Raw genomic sequence first — 20938 nt, 5'->3', positions numbered from 1 at the left:
CTTATATTTATGACCTCTAATTTTGGTTTCCCCCACAAGTGGAAATATCTGCTCTACGTCTATCCTATCAAACCCTTTCATAATTTTGAAGACCTCTAACAGGTCACCTATTCCCCAATGGGAAGGGTGGTGAGGCAAAGTGCTTCCAGCGTTGGCCAACACAAGTCTGTTATCAGCCGCTGAAAGGCATGTCCCTGATTTACACTTTCTATTTTTCTTTACCATCTTTTTATTTGTAGGTGGGGGGGGGGGGTTGTAGAATTTGGGAGAAGTGCCTCATCTCAATTCAGTATCACCCCCGGCAGCACACCCGAGCAACTCACCACACACAGGTTCATTAGAAACTTCATTATCGTGCTTTAAATCCAGCAATACACCCCAAAGCAGATCACAGAGATGAAACTCCCGACCTAACAGCACTGTGGGAGCACCTTCACCACACAGGCTGCAGCGGTTCAAGGCGGCGGCTCATCACCACCCTCTCAAGGGCAATTAGGGATGGGCAATAAATGGCAGCTTTGCCAGTGACGCCCACATCCCTAGAATGAATTTAACAAACTACAGTGGTGGGAGAAGGGTTGAGGAGGTGACCGAATGAAGGAGCTAGCCACTAGCAGGGGGTGGAATCGGGAGGAGCTAGGGAGTGGCATTTCTGGCAGGAGCCAAACAGGATGGGTTCAGTCTTGGATACATTAACTTGGAGAAAGCTCTTGCTGATCCATGATTTGATGTTGGACAGCAGAGTGGTGGCCATACAGTCAATGGTCATGGCAGAGAGGTAGAGTTGGATGTAAACCTACGTTGATCCCACGCTTACCGATATTGTCACCTTATGTAGACGAGGAACCGAGGAGGGAACCTTGAAGCACGTCGGAGGTGGTTGTGAACAGGCAGGGAGGAAGCCACTGCAGGAGGGGACAGGTAGGTGCAGAACCAAACAAGGGCAGTGCCATGTGGATGGACCACAGAGGACAAAACTCACGAGCATGGAATGGTCAACTATGTCAAACTCTGCAGAGGGGTTCAGGAGGACTCAGGAATAGGGCACGTGTTGTAGTCACAAAGAACGTTGTTGGCGACTTTCATCAGAGCAATGTCAGTGACAGGGGCAGGGTGGCAACTGGACTGGCAGCGCAGACACAAACTCCTGTCCAACTGCTCAATGTCACCGGACTGACTCTTGCCCACTTAATCAAAACCATGCATGTCTTGGGACTTCTGACTCAATGAGTGCAGTTTACAAACTATATTTTTTGAAGAATATTTTTAGTATAGAAAACACTTTGCTCATTCTAACACAACCCAGCAGCTAATCAGTGTGATTTGGCTAAAAAAAAATTGAAAACATGCTCCAACAATCCAAGAAGGTTTTAAGCTACCCTGCCTCTCTGAGCCACACAGTAGCCAAGCTGCAAATCCCTTCATCAAATTCCAGAATAGAATCTATTACCCATCCAAGCCTGCATTCACATACTTTATTGTGTGTGTGTGTGTGTGTGTGTGTGTGTGTGTGTGTGTGTGTGTTGGGGGGGGGGGGGTGGAGGGGGGTTTGAGTTATGCCCCCATTCTCTACAAAAATAGATTTTCAACTCTAAGGAAACCCAAGTTCATTAAAAATTTTAAAACTGCTGCCATCTGACAATTTGGTTGATCACTGAATTAGTCCGTACCTTTGCTGCTTTTAATAGAATTTCTCTCTCCTGATCGTCCTTTCTCTGTTTCTCGAGCCGCTCCAGATGTTCAAAGAATTTCAGTTGTGTCCGAACATCTGTTGCTTGTTCGTACCATTCATGGTCCTGCAAATCATTGAAAGAGAAAAAAAAATGCATAAGAAAATGTCTCATGCAATGCCAATTGCTTGTCTTTTTCCAGCAACATTCACCCACTCCAACTTAATTACAACCGATAAGGAGCATGTAATGTGCATAGATGTTCTACAGATCTAACTAATATTAACAGATCTAACCATTATTTGATACCGAAAGCAGCAGTGATATGTAGCAGCAGCAGTAGAAAATGTAATTCAGCTCACAAACCATTTGGATCCAACAACAACTTGCATTTAAATACAAAATGCCCCAAGGCACTTCACAGATAGGCACAAGGAAGATGGACGCTGGGCCATAAAGGGAGGGATTAGGAGGGTTGACAGAAAGCTTGATCAAGGATGTGGGTTTTGATAAGGTTTTTAAAGTCGGGGAGGGAAGTGGAGAAGGTTAGGGAGGTAGTTCCAGAGAGCAGGACCCAGGCAACTGAAGGTCCAGCCACCAATGGCGCAGTGAAGGGAGAGGGCAATGCACAAAAGGTCAGAGTCAGAGGGAAGAGGGAATACAGGGATGTGGGAGATTGCAGAAATAGAGTGGGGCAAGACCATGGAGGGATTTGAAGATGAGGAGCAACTTTTAAATTTAATGCATCAGGGGACAAGGAGCCGATGTAGGTCAGCGAGGACTGGAGTGAAAAGGGAACAGGACTTAAAGCAAGACAGGATACAAGCAGAGTTTTGGACAAGTTTGTGGAGATAGAGGCTGGGTAATGCATTTATATAGCACCTTTCATGAGCTCAGAACATCCCAAGACTCTTTACAGAGAATTACTCTGCAGAAGAGATTTACTGGAATGATTCCAGGGATGAGGGACTTAAGTTGCAGGGATACACTGGAGAAGCTGGGATTGTTCTCCGTGGAACAGAGAAGGTTGAGAGGAGATTTGATTGAGATATTCAAAATCATGAAGAGTCTAGACAGAGTAGATAGAGAGAAACTGTTCCCATTGGTGGAAGGGTCAAGGTCCAGAGGACATTGATTTAAGGTGATTGGCAAAAGAACCAAAGGTGACGTAAGGAAAAACTTTTTTACACAGCGAGTGGTTAGGATCTGGAATGCACTGCCCGAGGGGGTGGTGGAGGCAGATTCAATCATGGCCTTCAAAAGGGAACTGGATAAGTACTTGAAAGGAAACAATTTGCAGGGCTACGAGGGATAGGAACATAGGAACAGGAGTAGGCCATTCAGTCCCTCGTGCCTGCTCCGCCATTTGATAAGATCATGGCTGATCTGTGATCTAACTCCATATACCTGCCTTTGGCCCATATCCCTCAATACCTTTGGTTGCCAAAAACCTAACTATCTCAGATTTAAATTTAGCAATTGAGCTAGTATCAATTGCCATTTGCGGAAGAGAGTTCCAAACTTCTACAACCCTTTTGTGTGTAGAAATGTTTTCTAATCTCACTCCTGAAAGGTCTGGCTCTAATTTTTAGACTGTGCCCCCTACTCCTAGAATCCCCAACCAGCGGAAATAGTTTCTCTCTATCCGTTCCCCTTAATATCTTATAAATTTCGATCAGATCATCCCTTAACCTTCTAAACTCTAGAGAATACAACCCCAATTTGTGTAATCTCTCCTCGTAACTTAACCCTTGAAGTCCGGGTATCATTCTAGTAAACCTACGCTGCACTCCCTCCAAGGCCAATATGTCCTTCTGTAGATGCGGTGCCCAGAACTGCTCACAGTACTCCGGGTGCGGTCTAACCAGGGTTTTGTATAGGGCGGGGGAGTGGGACTAGCTGGATTGCTCTTGCATAGAGCCAGCGCGGACTCGATGGGCCGATTGGCCTCCTTTCGTGCTGTAGCCTTGCTATGATTCTATGTACTTTTGAAGCGTGGCCACTGTTGTGATGTAGGAAACACTTATCCGACAGCCAGATCCATAATAGTTTTTAAAGGGAAGTTGACAAATATTTGAAAAAGAAAAAAATAAACAGGTACAGGGAAGGGGCAGGGGAACAGGACTAAGTTCTTAACTCGTTCAGATGAGCCAGCACAGGCGTGAGGGATACAGCCTCCTATGCTGAAAAATGCTATGATCCTACATCCCCTGCTCTTCACAGTGCAGAGCACACACAGATTTTTTTTTCTCCTCTCTCCTCCTCCTCCCCAATCGAAATTTGGGTGGGGGCACTCAGTCACCTTAGGGGCTCTTTGTAACAACTCACCAGAGTTCAGACAGAAAAAGGGCAGCTGAGTTCAAATGACAACAACTTGCATTTATATAGCGCCTTTAATGTAGTAAAACGTCCCAAGGCGCTTCACAGGAGCGATTATCAAACAAAATTTGACACCGAGCCGCGTAAAGAGATATTAGGGGACAGGTGATCAAAAGCTTGGTCAAAGAGGTAGGTTTTAAAGGAGCGTCTTAAAGGAGAGAGAGGTGGAGAGGTTTAGGGAGGGAATTCCATAGCTTAAGGCCCAGGCAGCTGAAGGCACGGCCGCCAATGGTGGAGAGATTAAAATCCGGGATGCGCAAGAGGCCAGAATTGGAGGACCGTAGAGATCTCGGAGGGTTGTAGGGCTGGAGGAGGTTACAGAGCTAGGGAGGAGCGAGGGCCATGGAGGGATTTGAACACGAGAATGAGAATTTTAAAAGCCGGACCGGGAACCAACATAGGTCAGAGAGCAAAGGAGTGATGGGTGAACGCGACTTGGTGCGAATTAGGATATGGGCAGCAGAGTTTTGGATGAGCTCAAGTTTATGGAGGGTGGAAGATGGCATGGATGTTTCAGCAGATGAGCTGAGGCGGGGCGGAGTCAGGCGATGTTACAGAGGTGGAAGTTGGCGGCTTTTGTGATTGAGCGGATATATATGGTCGGAAGTTCATTTCAGGGTCAAATAAGACACCAAGGTTGCGAACAGTCTGGTTCAGCCTCAGGCAGTGACCAGGGAGAGGGATGCAGTCAATGTCTAGGGAACCGAAGACAAATTATGAATAAAACAATGCTAATTCAGCACAAAACTGATGGTCTCTCCACATCTCAGCACTGACACTGAGCATCACCACCCTGCTCTGGGCCTCAAAAGGTGTGTTCCCCCCACACACACTTTTTGAAAGTAATGAAAAGTTCAGGACAAAGAGGGGTAGATTGAAGAACTTCAGACGATTAGTCTCCGCAGGGATACCCCTGCATTTCTCTTGGTGGGTAACTAAAAGCAGCACCGCCGATGATCCATAAACACCATCCCCATCGTGTTCTCCATCTGCACGAGGTGTGGGGCCAGGAGAGAAAGCTAGCCGGGGGGGTGGAGGTAAAAGTGGAAGAATAAACAACACACAGCTGAGTGAAGTAGACGGCTTGCATGTCTCGACTTGGAAAAAGATAAAACAAAGTTCACGATTTTCCAAAAAAATTCTCATTTCCCCCACCCCATATATCGCTCCCTGGCTGACACAGCTGGGCGTCTGGTACTGTTTTTCCTTAACTGTGTCAGCCGTGGCTCAGTGGGTTGCACTCTTGCCTCTGTGCCAAAAGATTGTGGGTTCAAGTCCCACTCCTTAGACTTGAGCACAAAATCTAGGCTGGCATTTCAGTGCGGTACTGAGGGAGTGCTGCACAGTCGGAGGTGCTGTCTTTCGGATGAGACATTAAAGCAAGGCCCCGTCTGCCCTCTCAGGTGGACGTAAATGATCCCATGGCACTATACGAAGAGGAGCAAGGGAGTTCTCCCCGGTGTCCTGTCCAATATTTATCCAACAAATTATCTGGTCATTTATCTCATTGCTGTTTGTGGGATCTTTCTGTGCGCAAATTGGCTGCCACATTTCCCACATTACAGCAGTGACTACACTTCAAAAAGTACTTCATTGGCTGTGAAGCTTTTGGGACGTCCTGAGGTCGTGAAAGCACTGTATAAATGCAAGTTATTCCTTTTTCTTTCTTAACTGGATATTGTATTCTATAGGAGAGTGGCTCGTACTGACAATAAAAACTTCAGAAACGTGGTCATTTTTTTAAAAAAAAATTTGTTCTCAGGATGTGGGCAACACTGGCTAAGCCACATTTATTGCCCATGCCTAGTTACCGAGAAACAGCCTTGTAATGGGCTGGTGTTGGTAGCATTTCTGTTTCATTCTCCCCTCCTCAAATGGCTGTCACCTTGCTACAGTACAGTTCCATGGACGATGGCAGCCACCCTGTGCCTCACCCGACTGGCTGTTCCTCACTGAGTTTTGGCAGGATATTCAACAGTGGAGGGCGTGACAGTCAAGCCTCATTCTGTCCTCCCCCCAACCTCCACACAAGTTCAATTCAGAGCCAACCCTATGGTCAGCATCCAGTTATTTCTTAAATAGGTCCAATGTCCTGACCCCACCAGTGACCTAGCAACAAGTTCCAGCTATCGGTCACCCTGTGTGTAAAGAAACACTCCCTTACATCAGTCTCAAATATGATCTACACAGCCCTGAACCTGTGCCTCTTGTCCTGTTCCCTTCATGTATCAAAGTATTGCTCTGGATTTACTTTCTTTATCCCATTAAGTATTTTACGTACCTCTGTAAAATCCCCTCTGGGCTCTTTTTGAGGCTGACACAGTGCACAATCCAGCAGCATTCATTGGACAGTAATCAGCAACAACAACTTGCATTTATATAGCCCCTTTAATGTAGTAAAACGTCCCAAGGCGCTTCACAGGAGCGATTATCAAACAAAATTTGACACCGAGCCACATTAGGAGATATTAGGACAGGTGACCAAAAGCTCGGTCAAAGAGGTAGGTTTAAAGCAGCACCTTAAAGGAGGAGAGAGAGGTAGAGAGGCGGAGAGGTTTAGGGAGGGAATTCAAAGTTTAGGAACTCGGCAGCTGAAGGCACGGCCGCCAACGGTGGAGCGATTAAAATTGAGGATACGCAAGAGGCAAGAATTGGAGGAGTGCAGAGATCTCGGAGGGTTGTAGGGCTGGAGGAGGCTACAGAGAGAGGGAGGGGAGAGGCCACGGAGGGATTTGAACACAAGGATGAGAATTTTAAAATCGAGGCGTTCCCGGACTGGGAGCCAACGTAGGTCAGCGAGCACAGGGGTGATGGGTGAACTGGACTTGGTGCGAGTTGGGAAACGGGCAGAGTTTTGTTTGAACTCAAGGTTATGGAGAGTAGCATCGGGGCCCCGACGTGATTCTACCCTGCCTAGCCCAGAGGTACTGAGCTCAATTGTAACATTCCCAATGCAATCAGCTAACTCACTGCAGAGTGCAATGTGAACCATGACCTCCGATTCCATGTGGCTCAATACCACACCAGGATAGTGCCTTTACCCACTAAAGACCCCTATTCAATAATGCAGTCAACAATACTTAGAATGGGCCGCGATTGTGCACCGAATAAATCGAACTAGTTGAACCCTAGTCTGTGGCAGACTTATTAACTTATATTCAGGAACTTCCAGTGATTATTGATGGTGTCTCATGAGGTAATGAATGAAATGCACCAGATAAATCTACATTACAGAATGTCCTGGAACACACGGCCACTTTGCTTTCAAGATAATTAAGCAGTGGCGGAGAAAGGTCCTTTGAATGGGCTGACAGGCGTACAAGTTCAAATTAGGCAGGAAAGGAGCCTGAAAATGAACACGGGATTTGCTAACTGGGTATTTGATAAACCCGAATACTATCCCTGAGCAGATTTCATTGTAAAGAGAGTTTGAGAACATCCCATAGTGTCGGTATCAGAGACTGGAAGAACTCATCGAATCACACAGTCATACAGCATAGGAGGCCATTCGGCCCATCCTGCCTGTGCCAGCTTTTTGTAAGAACTATCCAATTAGTCCTACTCCCCTGCTCTTTCCCTGAAGCCCTACAAATTTTTCCCCTTCAAGTATTTATCCAATTCACTTTTGAAAGTTATTACTGAATCTGCTTCCACCGCCCTTTCAGGCAATGAAACTTATCTGCCAATTGAAATCTCAAACACACCAAGCCATCGAGAGGAGAGCCCAGTAATCTAATCTTGTAACTACTGCACAACCTCAAACAATATAGGGGCAGGATTCCTGGCAGAAGATAACACTGTACCCAAGTGCCCATTTTATCTTCTCCCTTCTCTTTCCAGAACTCACATGTGCCAAGCACTATACCACAGCTCAAAAGGCAAGATGGTGAACTGCCCCTGGGCTCGATCAATGGCACTTTGGCACCAAGTACCAGGAGGGTATGAGACAGGATTTGAACTGCAAATCCAAAGGGTGGTTTCCCCTACACCCTGTTCCCCAATACGTCCATAACCTACCGGTCACCCTGACTCAGTGTATTGGAGTTATACTGTCAGCCTACCAGCCCTGACACACTTGAATGAAATCAGTTGGCTGAAATATATGATAAATTTTTGAAGTAGGATACTGGGTAGTTTTTTTTGCCCTCCCAATAAATCAAGTTTACAGTGTTCTTTGAGAACTGGGCTCAAGGTTGAAATGAAATGTTATAACTTGTTCAACCTACACTCTTATGGCTTATGTCATAACCTTGGAGAGGGTGCAGATGAGATTTATTAGAATGCTACCAGGGATGAGGGACTTCAGTTGTGTGGAGAGATTAGAGACGCTGGGGTTGTTCTCCGTAGAGCAGAGAAGGTTAAAGGGAGAGTTAACAGAGGTGTTCAAAATTGTGAGGTGTTTTGATAGAGTAGATAGGGAGAAACTGTTTCCACCAGCAGGAGGGTCAGGAACCAGAGGACACAGATTTAAAATAATTGGAAAAAGAACCAGAGAGGAGAAGGGGAGAATTTTTTTCACACACCGAGTTATAATGATCTGCAATGCACTGGCTCAAAGGGTGGTGGAAGCAGATTCAATAGTAACTTGCAAAAGGGAATTTTTAAAAATTATTCGTTCATGGGATGTGGGCGCCGCTGGCAAGGCCGGCATTTATTGCCCATCCCAAATTGCCCTTCAGAAGGTGGTGGTGAGCCGCCTTCTCGAACCGCTGCAGTCCGTGTGGTGAAGGTTCTCCCACAGTGCTGTTAGGTAGGGAGTTCCAGGATTTTGACCCAGCGACGATGAAGGAACGGCGATATATTTCCAAGTCGGGATGGTGTGTGACTTGGAGGGGAACGTGCAGGTGGTGTTATTCCCATGTGCCTGCTGCCCTTGTCCTTGTCCTTCTAGGTGGTAGAGGTCGCAGGTTTGGGAGGTGCTGTCGAAGAAGCCTTGGCGAGTTGCTGCAGTGCATCCTGTGGACGGTACACACTGCAGCCATGGTGGGCCGGTGGTGAAGGGAGTGAATGGTTAAGATGGTGGATGGGGTGCCAATCAAGCGGGCTGCGTTGTCCTGGATGGTGTCGAGCTTCTTTAGTGTTGTTGGGGCTGCACTCATCCAGGCAAGTGGAGAATATTCCATCACACTCCTGACTTGTGCCTTGTAGATGACGGAAAGGCTTTGGGGAGTCAGGAGGTGAGTCACTCGCCGCAGGATACCCAGCCTCTGACCTGCTCTTGTAGCCACAGTATTTATATGGCTGGTCCAGTTAAGTTTCTGGTCAATGGTGACCCCCAGGATGTTGATGGTGAGAGATTCAGTGATAGTATTGCCACTGAATGTCAAGGGGAGGTGGTTAGACTCTCTCTTGTTGGAGATGGTCATTGCCTGGCACTTGTCTGGCGCGAATGTTATTTGCCAATTATCAGCCCAAGCCTGGATGTTGTCCAGGTCTTGCTGCATGCGGGCACAAACTGCTTCATTATCTGAGGGGTTGCGAATGAAACTGAACACTGTGCAATCATCAGCGAACTTCCCCATTTCTGACCTTATGATGGAGGGAAGGTCATTGATGAAGCAGCTGAAGATGGTTGGGCCGAGGACACTGCCCTGAGGAATTCCTGCAGCAATGTCCTGGAGCTGAGATGATTGGCCTCCAACAACCACTACCATCTTAACTTTGTGCTAGGTATGACTCCAGCCACTGGAGAGTTTTCCCCCTGATTCCCATTGACTTCAATTTTACTAGGGCTCCTTGGTGCCACACTCGGTCAAGTGCAGTTACTCTCACCTCACCTCTGGAATTCAGCTCTTTTGTCCATCTTTGGACCAAGGCCGTAACGAGGTCTGGAGCCGAGTGGTCCTGGCGGAACCCAAACTGAGCATCGGTGAGCAGGTTATTGGTGAGTAAGTGCCGCTTGTTAACACTGTCGACGACACCTTACATCACTTTGCTGATGATTGAAAGTAGACTGATGGAGCGGTAATTGGCCGGATTGGATTTGTCCTGCTTTTTGTGGACAGGACATACCTGGGCAATTTTCCACATTGTCGGGTAGATGCCAGTGTTGTAGCCATACTGCAACAGTTTGGCTGGAGGCGCGGCTAGTTAGACTAACTGGATAACGCTTTCACAAGCACAATGGGCCTAATGGCCTCTTTCTGTGCTGTACGATTCTACGAACCTTAACACTTCCCTCCCCTACCAAGAGATTGCCACCTTGTAACCTAAGCCCAGGTAATACTCCCTGGATAATGCTGCCACATTGGGGGGCATTACCCAATTTAATTAACACCACCAGCTTGACAACAGTTGTCAAGGGCATCAGAGAATTCGTAACTTCTTACTTATCAGTAACAACCCAAGGGTCAGTGCACGACTGCTGGCAATACACCAACACCCAACACCATGTTTTAGCTGCAGCAACATGATTTGAAACACGCCACAAGCTAAGTAACTGCGGGGGACTGCTAGCGTATGCTACTCTCCATTAAATGCACCGTGCAAGTCAAATAAAGACCGATGGCGTTTCCCTTGGATTGTTCTGGAACAAATCGAAGGTCAAGCAAAAGGGCGTCCACACTACGTCAAGTACAGCTTCTCCCCTGCAGTTCCTCCAGAAAGTTATCAAGCTCGTTTTGTTCCGGCCAGCACTGCAACAAGAGGCGAGGATTACAAGCCGCACACACTTCACTCCTGTGGTTTAGGACATCTTAATCCCTCCCCCTTGAGATATCTGCTTTGTGGTCACTCCCATATCTCAGTTACTCAATACAGTGATTACAATCCCACACCCCCAACCATGACTCACTGGGTAAATGCACTGTCCAGTGCCATACAGATCGGAAAGTCTCAGGATCAGCCCTGACTCGTTAGAACAATGGCGATCACAGGCGGTTTGGTTTCACATCCCCAGACTCGCCTCCCTGTTGTACTTGAGGTTTCAGTTGAAAGGTAAGCTTGGCCAGTCTCTGGTGAGCTCAATCCCGCACTGTTCAAACTCTACAGTGATTGTGGTCACTGCACAAGGTAACACAGAGAGGACAGTGCAGATCAGTGCAGAGGGCGAGATTCAAGATGTTCCAATCACATTAACTTCCAGGCTGCTGGGGCTTTTTTCCGAAGGACAACGCAGATTACGGGGCAATATGATAGTTTTCAAAATTATGAAATGAACGGACAGCACAGATAGAAGCAGATGGTTTCCAATAGCTGAGGGACTGAGAATGATGGGCCATAGATACACGGTTAAATGCAAGATATACAGAACAGAGAGCAGGAGAAACTTCTTCAGAGTTGTGAGGATATGGAATTCACTTCCAGGGTTAGTGGCTGAGGCACAAACTATGTCCAAAATTCAAGATTAAGACTGGACAAATGGATGGAAGAAAAGAGGAATAAAGGGGTAGGGGATCAGAGCTGGTAGTTGTGATTAGAACTATTTGCTCGTGTGGAGGGTAAACTCCGATACAAACAAGTTGGGGCTAATGGCCTGCCTCCGTGTTGCAGCTCCGTGTTTCTATGACTCAGATGAGCAGTGCGAGAGGCTCACAACTGACAGCAGGGTCACTGGATGCAAAGGGAAGAAAATAAATATAAGCCTGACCCCTGCTGGGAAGTGCATGAGTGGACATCAGGTGAGGATTGGGATCAGGCTTTTCTGTGAGGCCCCCCCCCATGACTAAACAGCGAACCAAGGCACACCATCTGCATTCACATGTGAAGAACAGCCCCTCGTGTAAGGTACTGAAGATTAACCCCAGCGAAAATCAGTGCTTTCAGGAGAGGTGGGGAGAAAAGGGAACAAACCTTTTTAAAAACTGCAGTAATAACTGCAAAATATAAATTGCTTTTTCTCCGTGTCCGTTAAATAATTTTTTAAAAACATCTTTTGTGCCCTGATCAGCAAATAGAAGCACAAGCATTCATCCTGTAGGTTAAGCAATTGATTGCAATGAGTGGGTCAAATAATAGCACAAATAGAATATATATATTTTTTTTAAAGTCTTTTGATTTTAACATCTGGAGCTGCAAAGCTAGCTGCAATAATACAAAGTCCTTTGCTTTATTCTAATGGTAACCACACAGAGAATACTACAATACCACATCAAACCTGACCTCAATTTTAAACTTTCAGAGGAATGGAGTGTATCAATCACCAGCTACACAAGCCCAAGAGACACAGACACATTTTTTTAGAAGTTGCTGTGAAATTGAGAGTATGAGTTGCACCTTTATGCCTGTTTCTATGCCCTTCAAACATACTCGTGCCATTTATAGAAGATTTGTTTGGCCGATTTTCTTCCTCCATCCCCTGAAGTGCAGTTCCACGGTCATGGGCTGACTTCAGGCACCTTATAAGACCATAAGAGATAGGAGCAGGAGTAGGCCATTCGGCCCCTCGAGCCTGCTCCGCCATTTAATGAGGTCATGGCTGATCTGATTTTTACCTCAACTCCACTATCCCGCCCTTTCCCCATATCCTTTGACTCCCTTGCTGATCAAAAATTTGTCTAACTCAGCCTTGAATGTATTCAATGACTCAGCCTCGAATGTATTCAATGACTCAGCCTCCACAGCTTTTTAGGTTAAAGAATTCCAAAGATTCACGATCCTCTGGGAGAAGAAATTCTTCCTCATTTCCATCTTAAACGGGGCGACCCCTTATTCTGAGACTATGCCCTCTGGTTTTAGATTCCCCCGTGAGGGGTAACATCCTCTCAGCATCTACCCTATCGCGTCCCCTCAGAATTTTCCAAGTTTCAATAAGATCTCCTCTCATTCTTCTAAACTCCAATGAGTATAGACCCAACTTGTTCAATCTTTCCTCATAAGACAACCCTTCCATACCCGGAATCAACCGAGTGAACCTTCTCTGAACTGCCTCCAATGCAAGTATGTCCTTCCTTAAATAAGGGCACCAGAACTGTACGCAGTACTCCAGGTGTAAACCTTGTTTCTCTTCACGTCGAAGCCGAGGCAGTGTCAGAATACTTGAGCTCATGCGGCATCATAAGCAAGCTTGATTCAATTCCAGGCACCGCACCTCAGGAAGGATATATTGGCCTTTGAGGGGGTGCAGTGCAGATTCACCAGAACAACCCCCAGACTAAAAGGGTTAAATTATGAGGACGGTTGCATCGACTAGGCTTGTATTCCCTTGAGTATAGAAGATTAAGGGATGATCTAATTGAGGTGTTTTAGATGTTTGGAAGATTTGAGAGGGTAGATAGAGAGAAATTATTTCTTCTGGTTGGGGGGTGGTGGGAGAGTCCAGAACAAAGGGGAATAAGCTTAAAATTAGAGCCAGGCCATTCGGGGTGATGTCAGGAAGCACTTCCTCACACAAAGGGGAGTGGAAATCTGGAACTCTCTCCCCCAAAAAACTGTTGAGGCTGGGGGGTCAATTGAAAATTTAAAAACTGAGATGGATAGATTTTTACTAGGTAAGGATATTAAGGGCTACAGAAGCAAGGTGGGTAAATGGAGTTAAGATACAGATCAGCCATGATCTAATTGAATGGTGGAACATGCTCGATGGGCTGAATGGCCTCCTCCTGTTCCTAGGATCATGTCCCCCAACATGCACGCCTGTACTTTCCCACAACTAGCGATCAGGAGCTGGACCCGGGAAGATTCTCCCCTTCCCTCAGCCCGCAGAGCTGGAGTTAAATAAACTGACCGTAACGCTGGACCGGCCGAGATCTGCAAACCCGGCACTGACCAGAATCGAAGGTTCTGCTCCCTGTGGCTCAATTACATTTTGCCTTCAGCAACTGGGGAAATTTATAAGAGTCTCAAAAGACAAAATTCAATTCTTATTCACAAGCTGCTCATGGGAAATAAAAATTGATGTTATTTCTATATATATATATATTAAAAAAAAAATCAGCAAACAGCTCCCCTGATGGTTCTACTGATAACTGCATCACCCAGTGTAACACTGAGCTGCCTTTCCCCCACCCAAATAGTCAGGGGCACACAGAGGACTGGTTGTGTGGGTGAGGGACTAGCTGGTGACTGCTGCCTATGGAACTGGAGCACAGACTGTCTCCGTGCCTTCAAGAGAGGAGGCAAATTTAAAGAAAGACGACTTGCATTTATATAGCACTTTACGGCCATTGAAGTACTTTGAAGTGTAGTCACTGTTGTACTGTAGGAAACGCGGCAGCCAATTTGCGCACAGCAAGATCCCACAAACAGCAATGAGATAATGACCGGATAATCTGTTTTTAGTGATGTTGGTTGAGGGATAAATATTGGCCAGGACACCAGGGAGAACTCCCCTGCTCTTCTTCAAAATAGTGCCATGGGATAAAAACATAGAAAACAGGAGCAAGAATATGCCATTCGGCCCTTCGGGCCTGCTCCGCCATTCAAAATGATCATGGCTGATCGTCTAACTCAGTACCCTGTTCCCGCTTTTTCCCCATATCCCTTGATCCCTTCAGCATGAAGAAATGTATCTATCTCCTTCTTGAATACATCTAATGACTTGGCCTCCACTGCCTTCTGTGGTAGAGAATTCCACAGGTTCACCACCCTCTGAGTGAAGAAATTTCTCCTCATCTCGGTTCTAAAGGGCATTCCCCGTATCCTGAGACTGTGACCCCTGGTTCTGGACTCCCCAGCCATCGGGAACATCCTCCCTGCATCTAGTCTGTCTAGTCCTGTTAGAATTTTATATGTTTCGATGAGATCACCTCTCATTCTTCTAAACTCTAGTGAGTATAGGCCTGGTCGACCCAATCTCTCATCATACATCAGTCCTGCCATCCCAGGAATCAGTCTGGTAAACCTTCGTTGCACTCCCTCCATGGCAAGGACATCCTTCCTCAGATAAGGAGAATAAAACTGCACACAATACTCCAGATGTGGTCTCACCAAGGCTCTGTATAATTGCAGTAAGACATCCCTGCTCCTGTACTCAAATCCTCTTGCAATGAAGGCCAACATACCATTCGCCTTCCGAACTGCTTGCTGCACCTGAATGCTCGCTTTCAGCGACTGGTGTACAAGGACACCCAGGTTTCGTTGCACCTCCCCTTTTCCCAATCTATCACCATTCAGATAAATGTCTTTCTGTTTTTACAACCAAAGTAGATAACCTCACATTTATCCACGTTATACTGCATCTGCCATGTTCTTGCCCACTCATCCAACTTGTCTAAATCACATTGGAGCCTCTTTGCATCCTCCTCACAGCTCACATTCCACCCCAGCTTTGTGTCGTCTGCAAACTTGGAAATGTTACATTTAGTTCCCTCATCCAAATCATTGATATATATTGTGAATAGCTGGGGCCCAAGCACTGATCCCTGCGGTACCCCACTAGTCACTGCCTGCCACCCGGAAAAAGACCCGTTTATTCCTACTCTCTGTTTCCTGTCTGTTAACCAATTCTCAATCCATGCCAGTATATTCCCCCCAATCCCATGTGCTTTAATTTTGCACACTAACCTCTTGTGTGGGACCTTATCAAAAGCCTTCTGAAAATCCAAATACACCACATCCACTGGTTCTCCCCTATCTATTCTACTAGTTACATCCTCAAAAAACTCCAGTAGATTTGTTAAGCATGATTTCCCTTTCATAAACCCATGATGACTTTGTCCAATCCCGTTAATGCCCTCCCAGTGTTCTGTTATCACGTCCTTTATAATAAACTCGAGCATTTTCCCCACTACTGACTTTAGGCTAACTGGTCTGTAGTTCCCTGTTTTTTCTCTCCCTCCTTTTTTAGTGGAGTTATATTTGCCACCCTCCAATCTGTAGGAACTGTTCCAGAGTCTATAGAATTTTGGAAGACGATCACCAATGCATCCACTATTTCCAGGGCCACTTCCTTTCGTACTCTGGGATGTAGATTATCAGGCCCTGGGGATTTGTCAGCCTTTAGCCCCATTAATTTCCCTAGCACTATTTTTTTACTAGTACTGGTTTCCTTCAGTTCCTCCCTCTCACTAGACCCTTGGTTCCCTAACAGTTCCGGGAGGTTATTTGTGTCCTCCTTTGTGAAGACAGAACCAAAGTATGTGTTTAATTGTTCTGCCATTTCTTTGTTCCCCATTATAATTTCCCCCATTTCTGACTGTAAGGGACCTACATTTGTCTTCACTAATCTTTTTCTCTTGACCTCGGTTTAACGTCTCATCCGAAAGATGTCATCTTTGATAGTGCAGCATTCCCTCAGTACTGCACTGGGAGTGTCGGCCGAGATTATGTGCTCAAGTCTCTGGAGTGGGACTCTCAGACGAGAGTGCGACTGCTGAGCCACGGCTGAGACCTTCAAACCACGAGTGGATTACTTCAAAACAGCAACGAACTGCACGGCAGCTGTCCAATATCATAGGCACAAGTTTAAACTACGATAAGCAAATAGCAACACCTTCCTCGAGCACAGGGACAGCAGCTTCACGTACCTTGTGTGTTTCCATTCTGTGTTGTGCTATTGATGTCAGTTTTCCAATGACCATTTTTAACCGTTCTTGCGTTGCGTGTGAAACCGTGTTTACTATGTCAATGGGAACGTCCGTGATTCCAAACCTTTTAGCTGCAAAACATTTTGTTTGAAATAAATACTGAAATAATTTTTTTTTAAAACAGGGACTTTTTTTCAACCAAATTAAAAAGTAAAAAAAATAACTCTACACTGCCAAAGTTTCCCCTCGTCAAATGACCCTTTCTTCTGTCTCACTGGACTGAGCTTGGTACCATACTTTGGCAGAAGTCGCAACACTAATCTCTGATTCAGGTGCAAGGAAGTGCAACAACAGCCACGACCACACCCCCATCCGTCCCGTTATCTCCACCCTGATGCACGGATACCGGCATCAAACGGCTAAAACCCTTTCCCAAGGTACGTGAACACAACATTCAGGACTGATGAGGAGCGACACCACCTGGGCAGCAAGGAGGCAGGGGAGCGACTGCCCACCGTACGGAAATGCGAGGAGGCCAGCTCATAGAATTTTACTGCAGTTACTGGTCTGTGCTCACACGAGCCTCCTCCCACCTTACTTCATCTCATTCTATCGGCAAATCCTTCTATTCCTTTCTCCCTCATGCACTTATCCAACTTCCCCCTAAATGCATCTGCGCTAATCACCTCAACCACTCCATAATCACCTCAACTACTGAATAAATGGGCAAACCTAATTTAAATCTGAGTGTTAAGATTAATTTCAGTACCCCAGCACACAGGTCACACTGCTTCATGTTTGCCTTTGAGTTTGGCTGTTAGTTCACAGTCCACGGCGAGCATGAGGAAGGCCCCTTTGACTAGCAGAGTGATGGACGTAACAATAATGGGTGTGAGCATGCGGTGGAATCGGGGATCGCTGCACTCTCGGGGGGTGAGCGCGCGCGGCCTGGAACTCAGAACAGCAGAAACGAAAGGGACCAGATGCGTCACAGGATGGCTCTGTGCCATCTGACACTTGCCTCTGAAAGGAATCCAAACCAGAGAAGGACAGCACAGCGATCAGTCTGCAGTACGTTTACTGTGGAGGTCGTTTGCAGTGGGACTGAGCCCCAGTGCTGAGGACAGGGGGAGAGATTCATCTTCAAAAGAGAGATTTAAATGTCCTGAATTGTATGGTGCAAGGTCTCATAACTCAGTACACAGGTAACCCATCTGTTCGTTGCAATGAAGTTACATTGTTTGCATATCCAGCACAATGTAGGCGTGCAAGCTATCGGCTGGGGCGCTCCATAAACAGCAGGTTGGCTGTTTAAATATTCTTTGTTGGCAGTTCATCTACAATGCCATCTTACAATGTTCAGACATTTCACGGCCCATGGCTGCATTTCAGGCCAGGGACGTGCCACCTGGGATACACTGCTTCAGGCAAGTTGAGGAGAAAAACACTTTCAGGCTCACATTACTTCCAACACAAGCAAAAAAATAAACTAAAATTCCTGTTTCTCCTGCCCATCCTCCACCTCCTGCCCTCCAGCTCTGGCTTCACTACATCTCCACTAGTGTAGCGAGATTCTATTGGATATAAAATAACAACCCTCAACAAAATTGATTTCCCCAACCAGTACCTCTTCAATACCCGCACTTCACAACCAGACTGCAATATTATTGGTGACAAAAATCTTGCAAAGTCACAGCAGTTGCTCCATCATTGCCTTGTTAGATCGCTGGCTTGTGTTAAACCGAGCCACTGAGGCCAAAAAAGGTTCAGCAGCTTCAAACCAAACACCGTGTTCCACCTCCTGGAGTCAGCCGAGCTGGTTCCCACTACTGACTGCTGATGAGTGACACTCTGCTTGAAGGTGAGTGTGTGGGGGACAGGTATCAGGTAAGGACCGGGTCGCACTTGCTTCTGATGCCCCTCCCCACTCAAGCAGCCGACATGAAGAACGGTCACTTGGGTCACATAGCAGGAACCCAGCCAGCATCACAAAATATATCTGCACCCAGCCCACCCCACCCCAGCAAAACTATCCCTCTATAAAGTCTCTTCCCCTTCCCCCAGAGAAACCATCCCTCTATAAAATCTCTTCCCCTTCCCCCAGAGAAACCATCCCTCTATAAAATCTCTTCCCCTTCCCCCAGAGAAACCATCCCTCTATAAAATCTCTTCCCCTTCCCCCAGCGAAACTATCCCTCTATAAAGTCTCTTCCTCTTCCCCCAGCGAATCTATCCCTCTATAAAGTTTCTCCCTCACCCCACTCCCAGTGAACCCTTCCCTCTATATAATCTCTTCCACCAATCCATCCCTGTTTTAAGTCTCTCCCCGTCACCCCTACTCAGCAAATCCAACTCTCTATGAAGTCTCTCCCCTGCCCCGCCACAATCCCCAAAGAATTCATCCTCCGAAAACAGTGTTCTCCAAAACATTAGCCACATGTGGCTAATTGGGAATCCAGCTGTGGCAAATTGCATTTCTGATTAAATAAAAAAAACTGAGTGATAGACATGGTCATTAGGCATGGAGTATATGTCTGAACTTTAACCTTTTTGTGCGTTTGTTGGTAAAATGATGAGACGAAACGCAGTGTGGGAGTGTTTTTCGATCGTTGGGAGTGTTTTACTTCCTTGCTTACTGAATGGTAGTAGATGCTTGTTCAGTAAATATTCATGTGAAGTATATTTACCTGTATTGTGTATAAGGTGTTTTCTACTAAAATTAGTCCATGTGGCGAAAATATGTCACCACAGACACACCTGTGGCTAGTCAGACAGTTCGATTGGACAATAGTGCCCTACAGAGTCTCATCCCCAGCAATCCCATGCTGGGTCACAGTCTCTCCTCCCCCATACATCCCCTGATCAATGTAGAGAATCTCTGCCTTGATAGATCAACCTCCAGCGCCCTCCCTCCAAACAAACCCTCCACTTTCAACAAAGTAAAATCAGAAGGGATGGATTTATTCTGTGACACTGTACAGCTACAGCCCAGGAATAGCGTGAAGCTCCTCAGGTTGGGGTTGGACAAAGAGGGTCAAGAGTACCCATTCTCACATCTGCAGTTTAGGCAGAATAAAGACAAACAACCACACAAAAGGCTGTGAGTGGACACTGCTTCTACCAACCAAGAGGTTCGTGCATCTTGATTAGATCAAAGCAAAATTAAAATACATTTGTACCGCAGGTATAGAGTGAGGTAAATTAAAGGAACATTACATTCGAAGGGAAAATAACATTTTAACTGGCAAATTATAGCTGTATTTGTAGCAAGTCATCCGAAGATTAAAATATACACCCTGAGGAAAACTGGATTTATTTGAATGGTACACTCATTCTTGCTCAATTTTTATATTAAACCTTTTTTTAAGGTGAATTTTCTGCTCGTTGAGGTGAGCGATGATAGTGCTGGGGAATGGAACACTTGCCATTTCAGACACTCATCGAACACTGTCCAATCAAACACTCCCAGGGCAGGTACAGCACGGGTTAGATACAGAGTAAAGCTCCCTCTACACTGTCCCATCAAACACTCCCAGGGCAGGTACAGCACGGGTTAGATACAGAGTAAAGCTCCCTCTACACTGTCCCATCAAACACTCCCAGGGCAGGTACAGCACAGGTTAGATACAGAGTAAAGCTCCCTCTACACTGTCCTATCAAACACTCCCAGGGCAGGTACAGCACGGGTTAGATACAGAGTAAAGCTCCCTCTACACTGTCCCATCAAACACTCCCAGGGCAGGTACAGCATGGGTTAGATACAGAGTAAAACTCCCTCTACACTGTCCCATCAAACACTCCCAGGGCAGGTACAGCACGGGTTAGATACAGAGTAAAGCTCCCTCTACACTGTCCCATCAAACACTCCCAGGGCAGGTACAGCACGGGTTAGATACAGAGTAAAGCTCCCTCTACACTGTCCCATCAAACACTCCCAGGGCAGGTACAGCATGGGTTAGATACAGAGTAAAGCTCCCTCTACACTGTCCCATCAAACACTCCCAGGGCAGGTACAGCACGGGTTAGATACAGAGTGAAGCTCCCTCTACACTGTCCCATCAAACACTCCCAGGGCAGGTACAGCATGGGTTAGATACAGAGTAAAGCTCCCTCTACACTGTCCCATCAAACACTCCCAGGGCAGGTACAGCACGGGTTAGATCCAGAGTAAAGCTCCCTCTACGCTGTCCCATCAAACACTCCCAGGGTTACAAACAGAATTAGTGCCACCCCTTCCTCTAGACTCCTGACTTCAGTCCAAGCTCCGAGAAAATTGGCACAGGGTAAATCAGATTAGAGAGATGAATGCGTGGCTCAAAGATTGGTGTGGGAGAAGTGGGTTTCGATTCATGGGGCACTGGCACCAGTATTGGGGAAAGAGGGAGCTGTTCTGTTGGGACGGGCTTCACCTGAACCATGCTGGGAACAGTGTTCTGGCAAACCGAATAACTAGGGCGGTAGAGAAGGCTTTAAACTAAATAGAGG

At 46.4% G+C, this 20938-nt stretch overlaps 1 protein-coding gene across 1 annotated transcript in view; it reads right to left on the bottom strand.

Moving 5' to 3' along the window:
* The window catches only part of LOC137333834 (transcription initiation factor TFIID subunit 4-like), a 249460-nt gene that overhangs the window by 132348 nt on the left and 96174 nt on the right, over positions 1-20938 (bottom strand). The window contains exons 12-13 of the mRNA XM_067998200.1: positions 16454-16584; positions 1671-1796 (exon numbers count right to left, since the gene is read on the bottom strand). Of these exons, the coding sequence (XP_067854301.1) occupies positions 1671-1796; positions 16454-16584 (257 nt within the window). The remainder of the gene's footprint in view (positions 1-1670; positions 1797-16453; positions 16585-20938) is intronic.

The sequence above is a fragment of the Heptranchias perlo genome, chromosome 16 (genome assembly GCF_035084215.1).
Source record: "Heptranchias perlo isolate sHepPer1 chromosome 16, sHepPer1.hap1, whole genome shotgun sequence".
NCBI lineage: Eukaryota > Metazoa > Chordata > Chondrichthyes > Hexanchiformes > Hexanchidae > Heptranchias > Heptranchias perlo.
The sequence above is the reverse complement of the archived record's forward strand: the minus strand, read 5'-3'. Positions and strand labels throughout refer to the sequence as shown.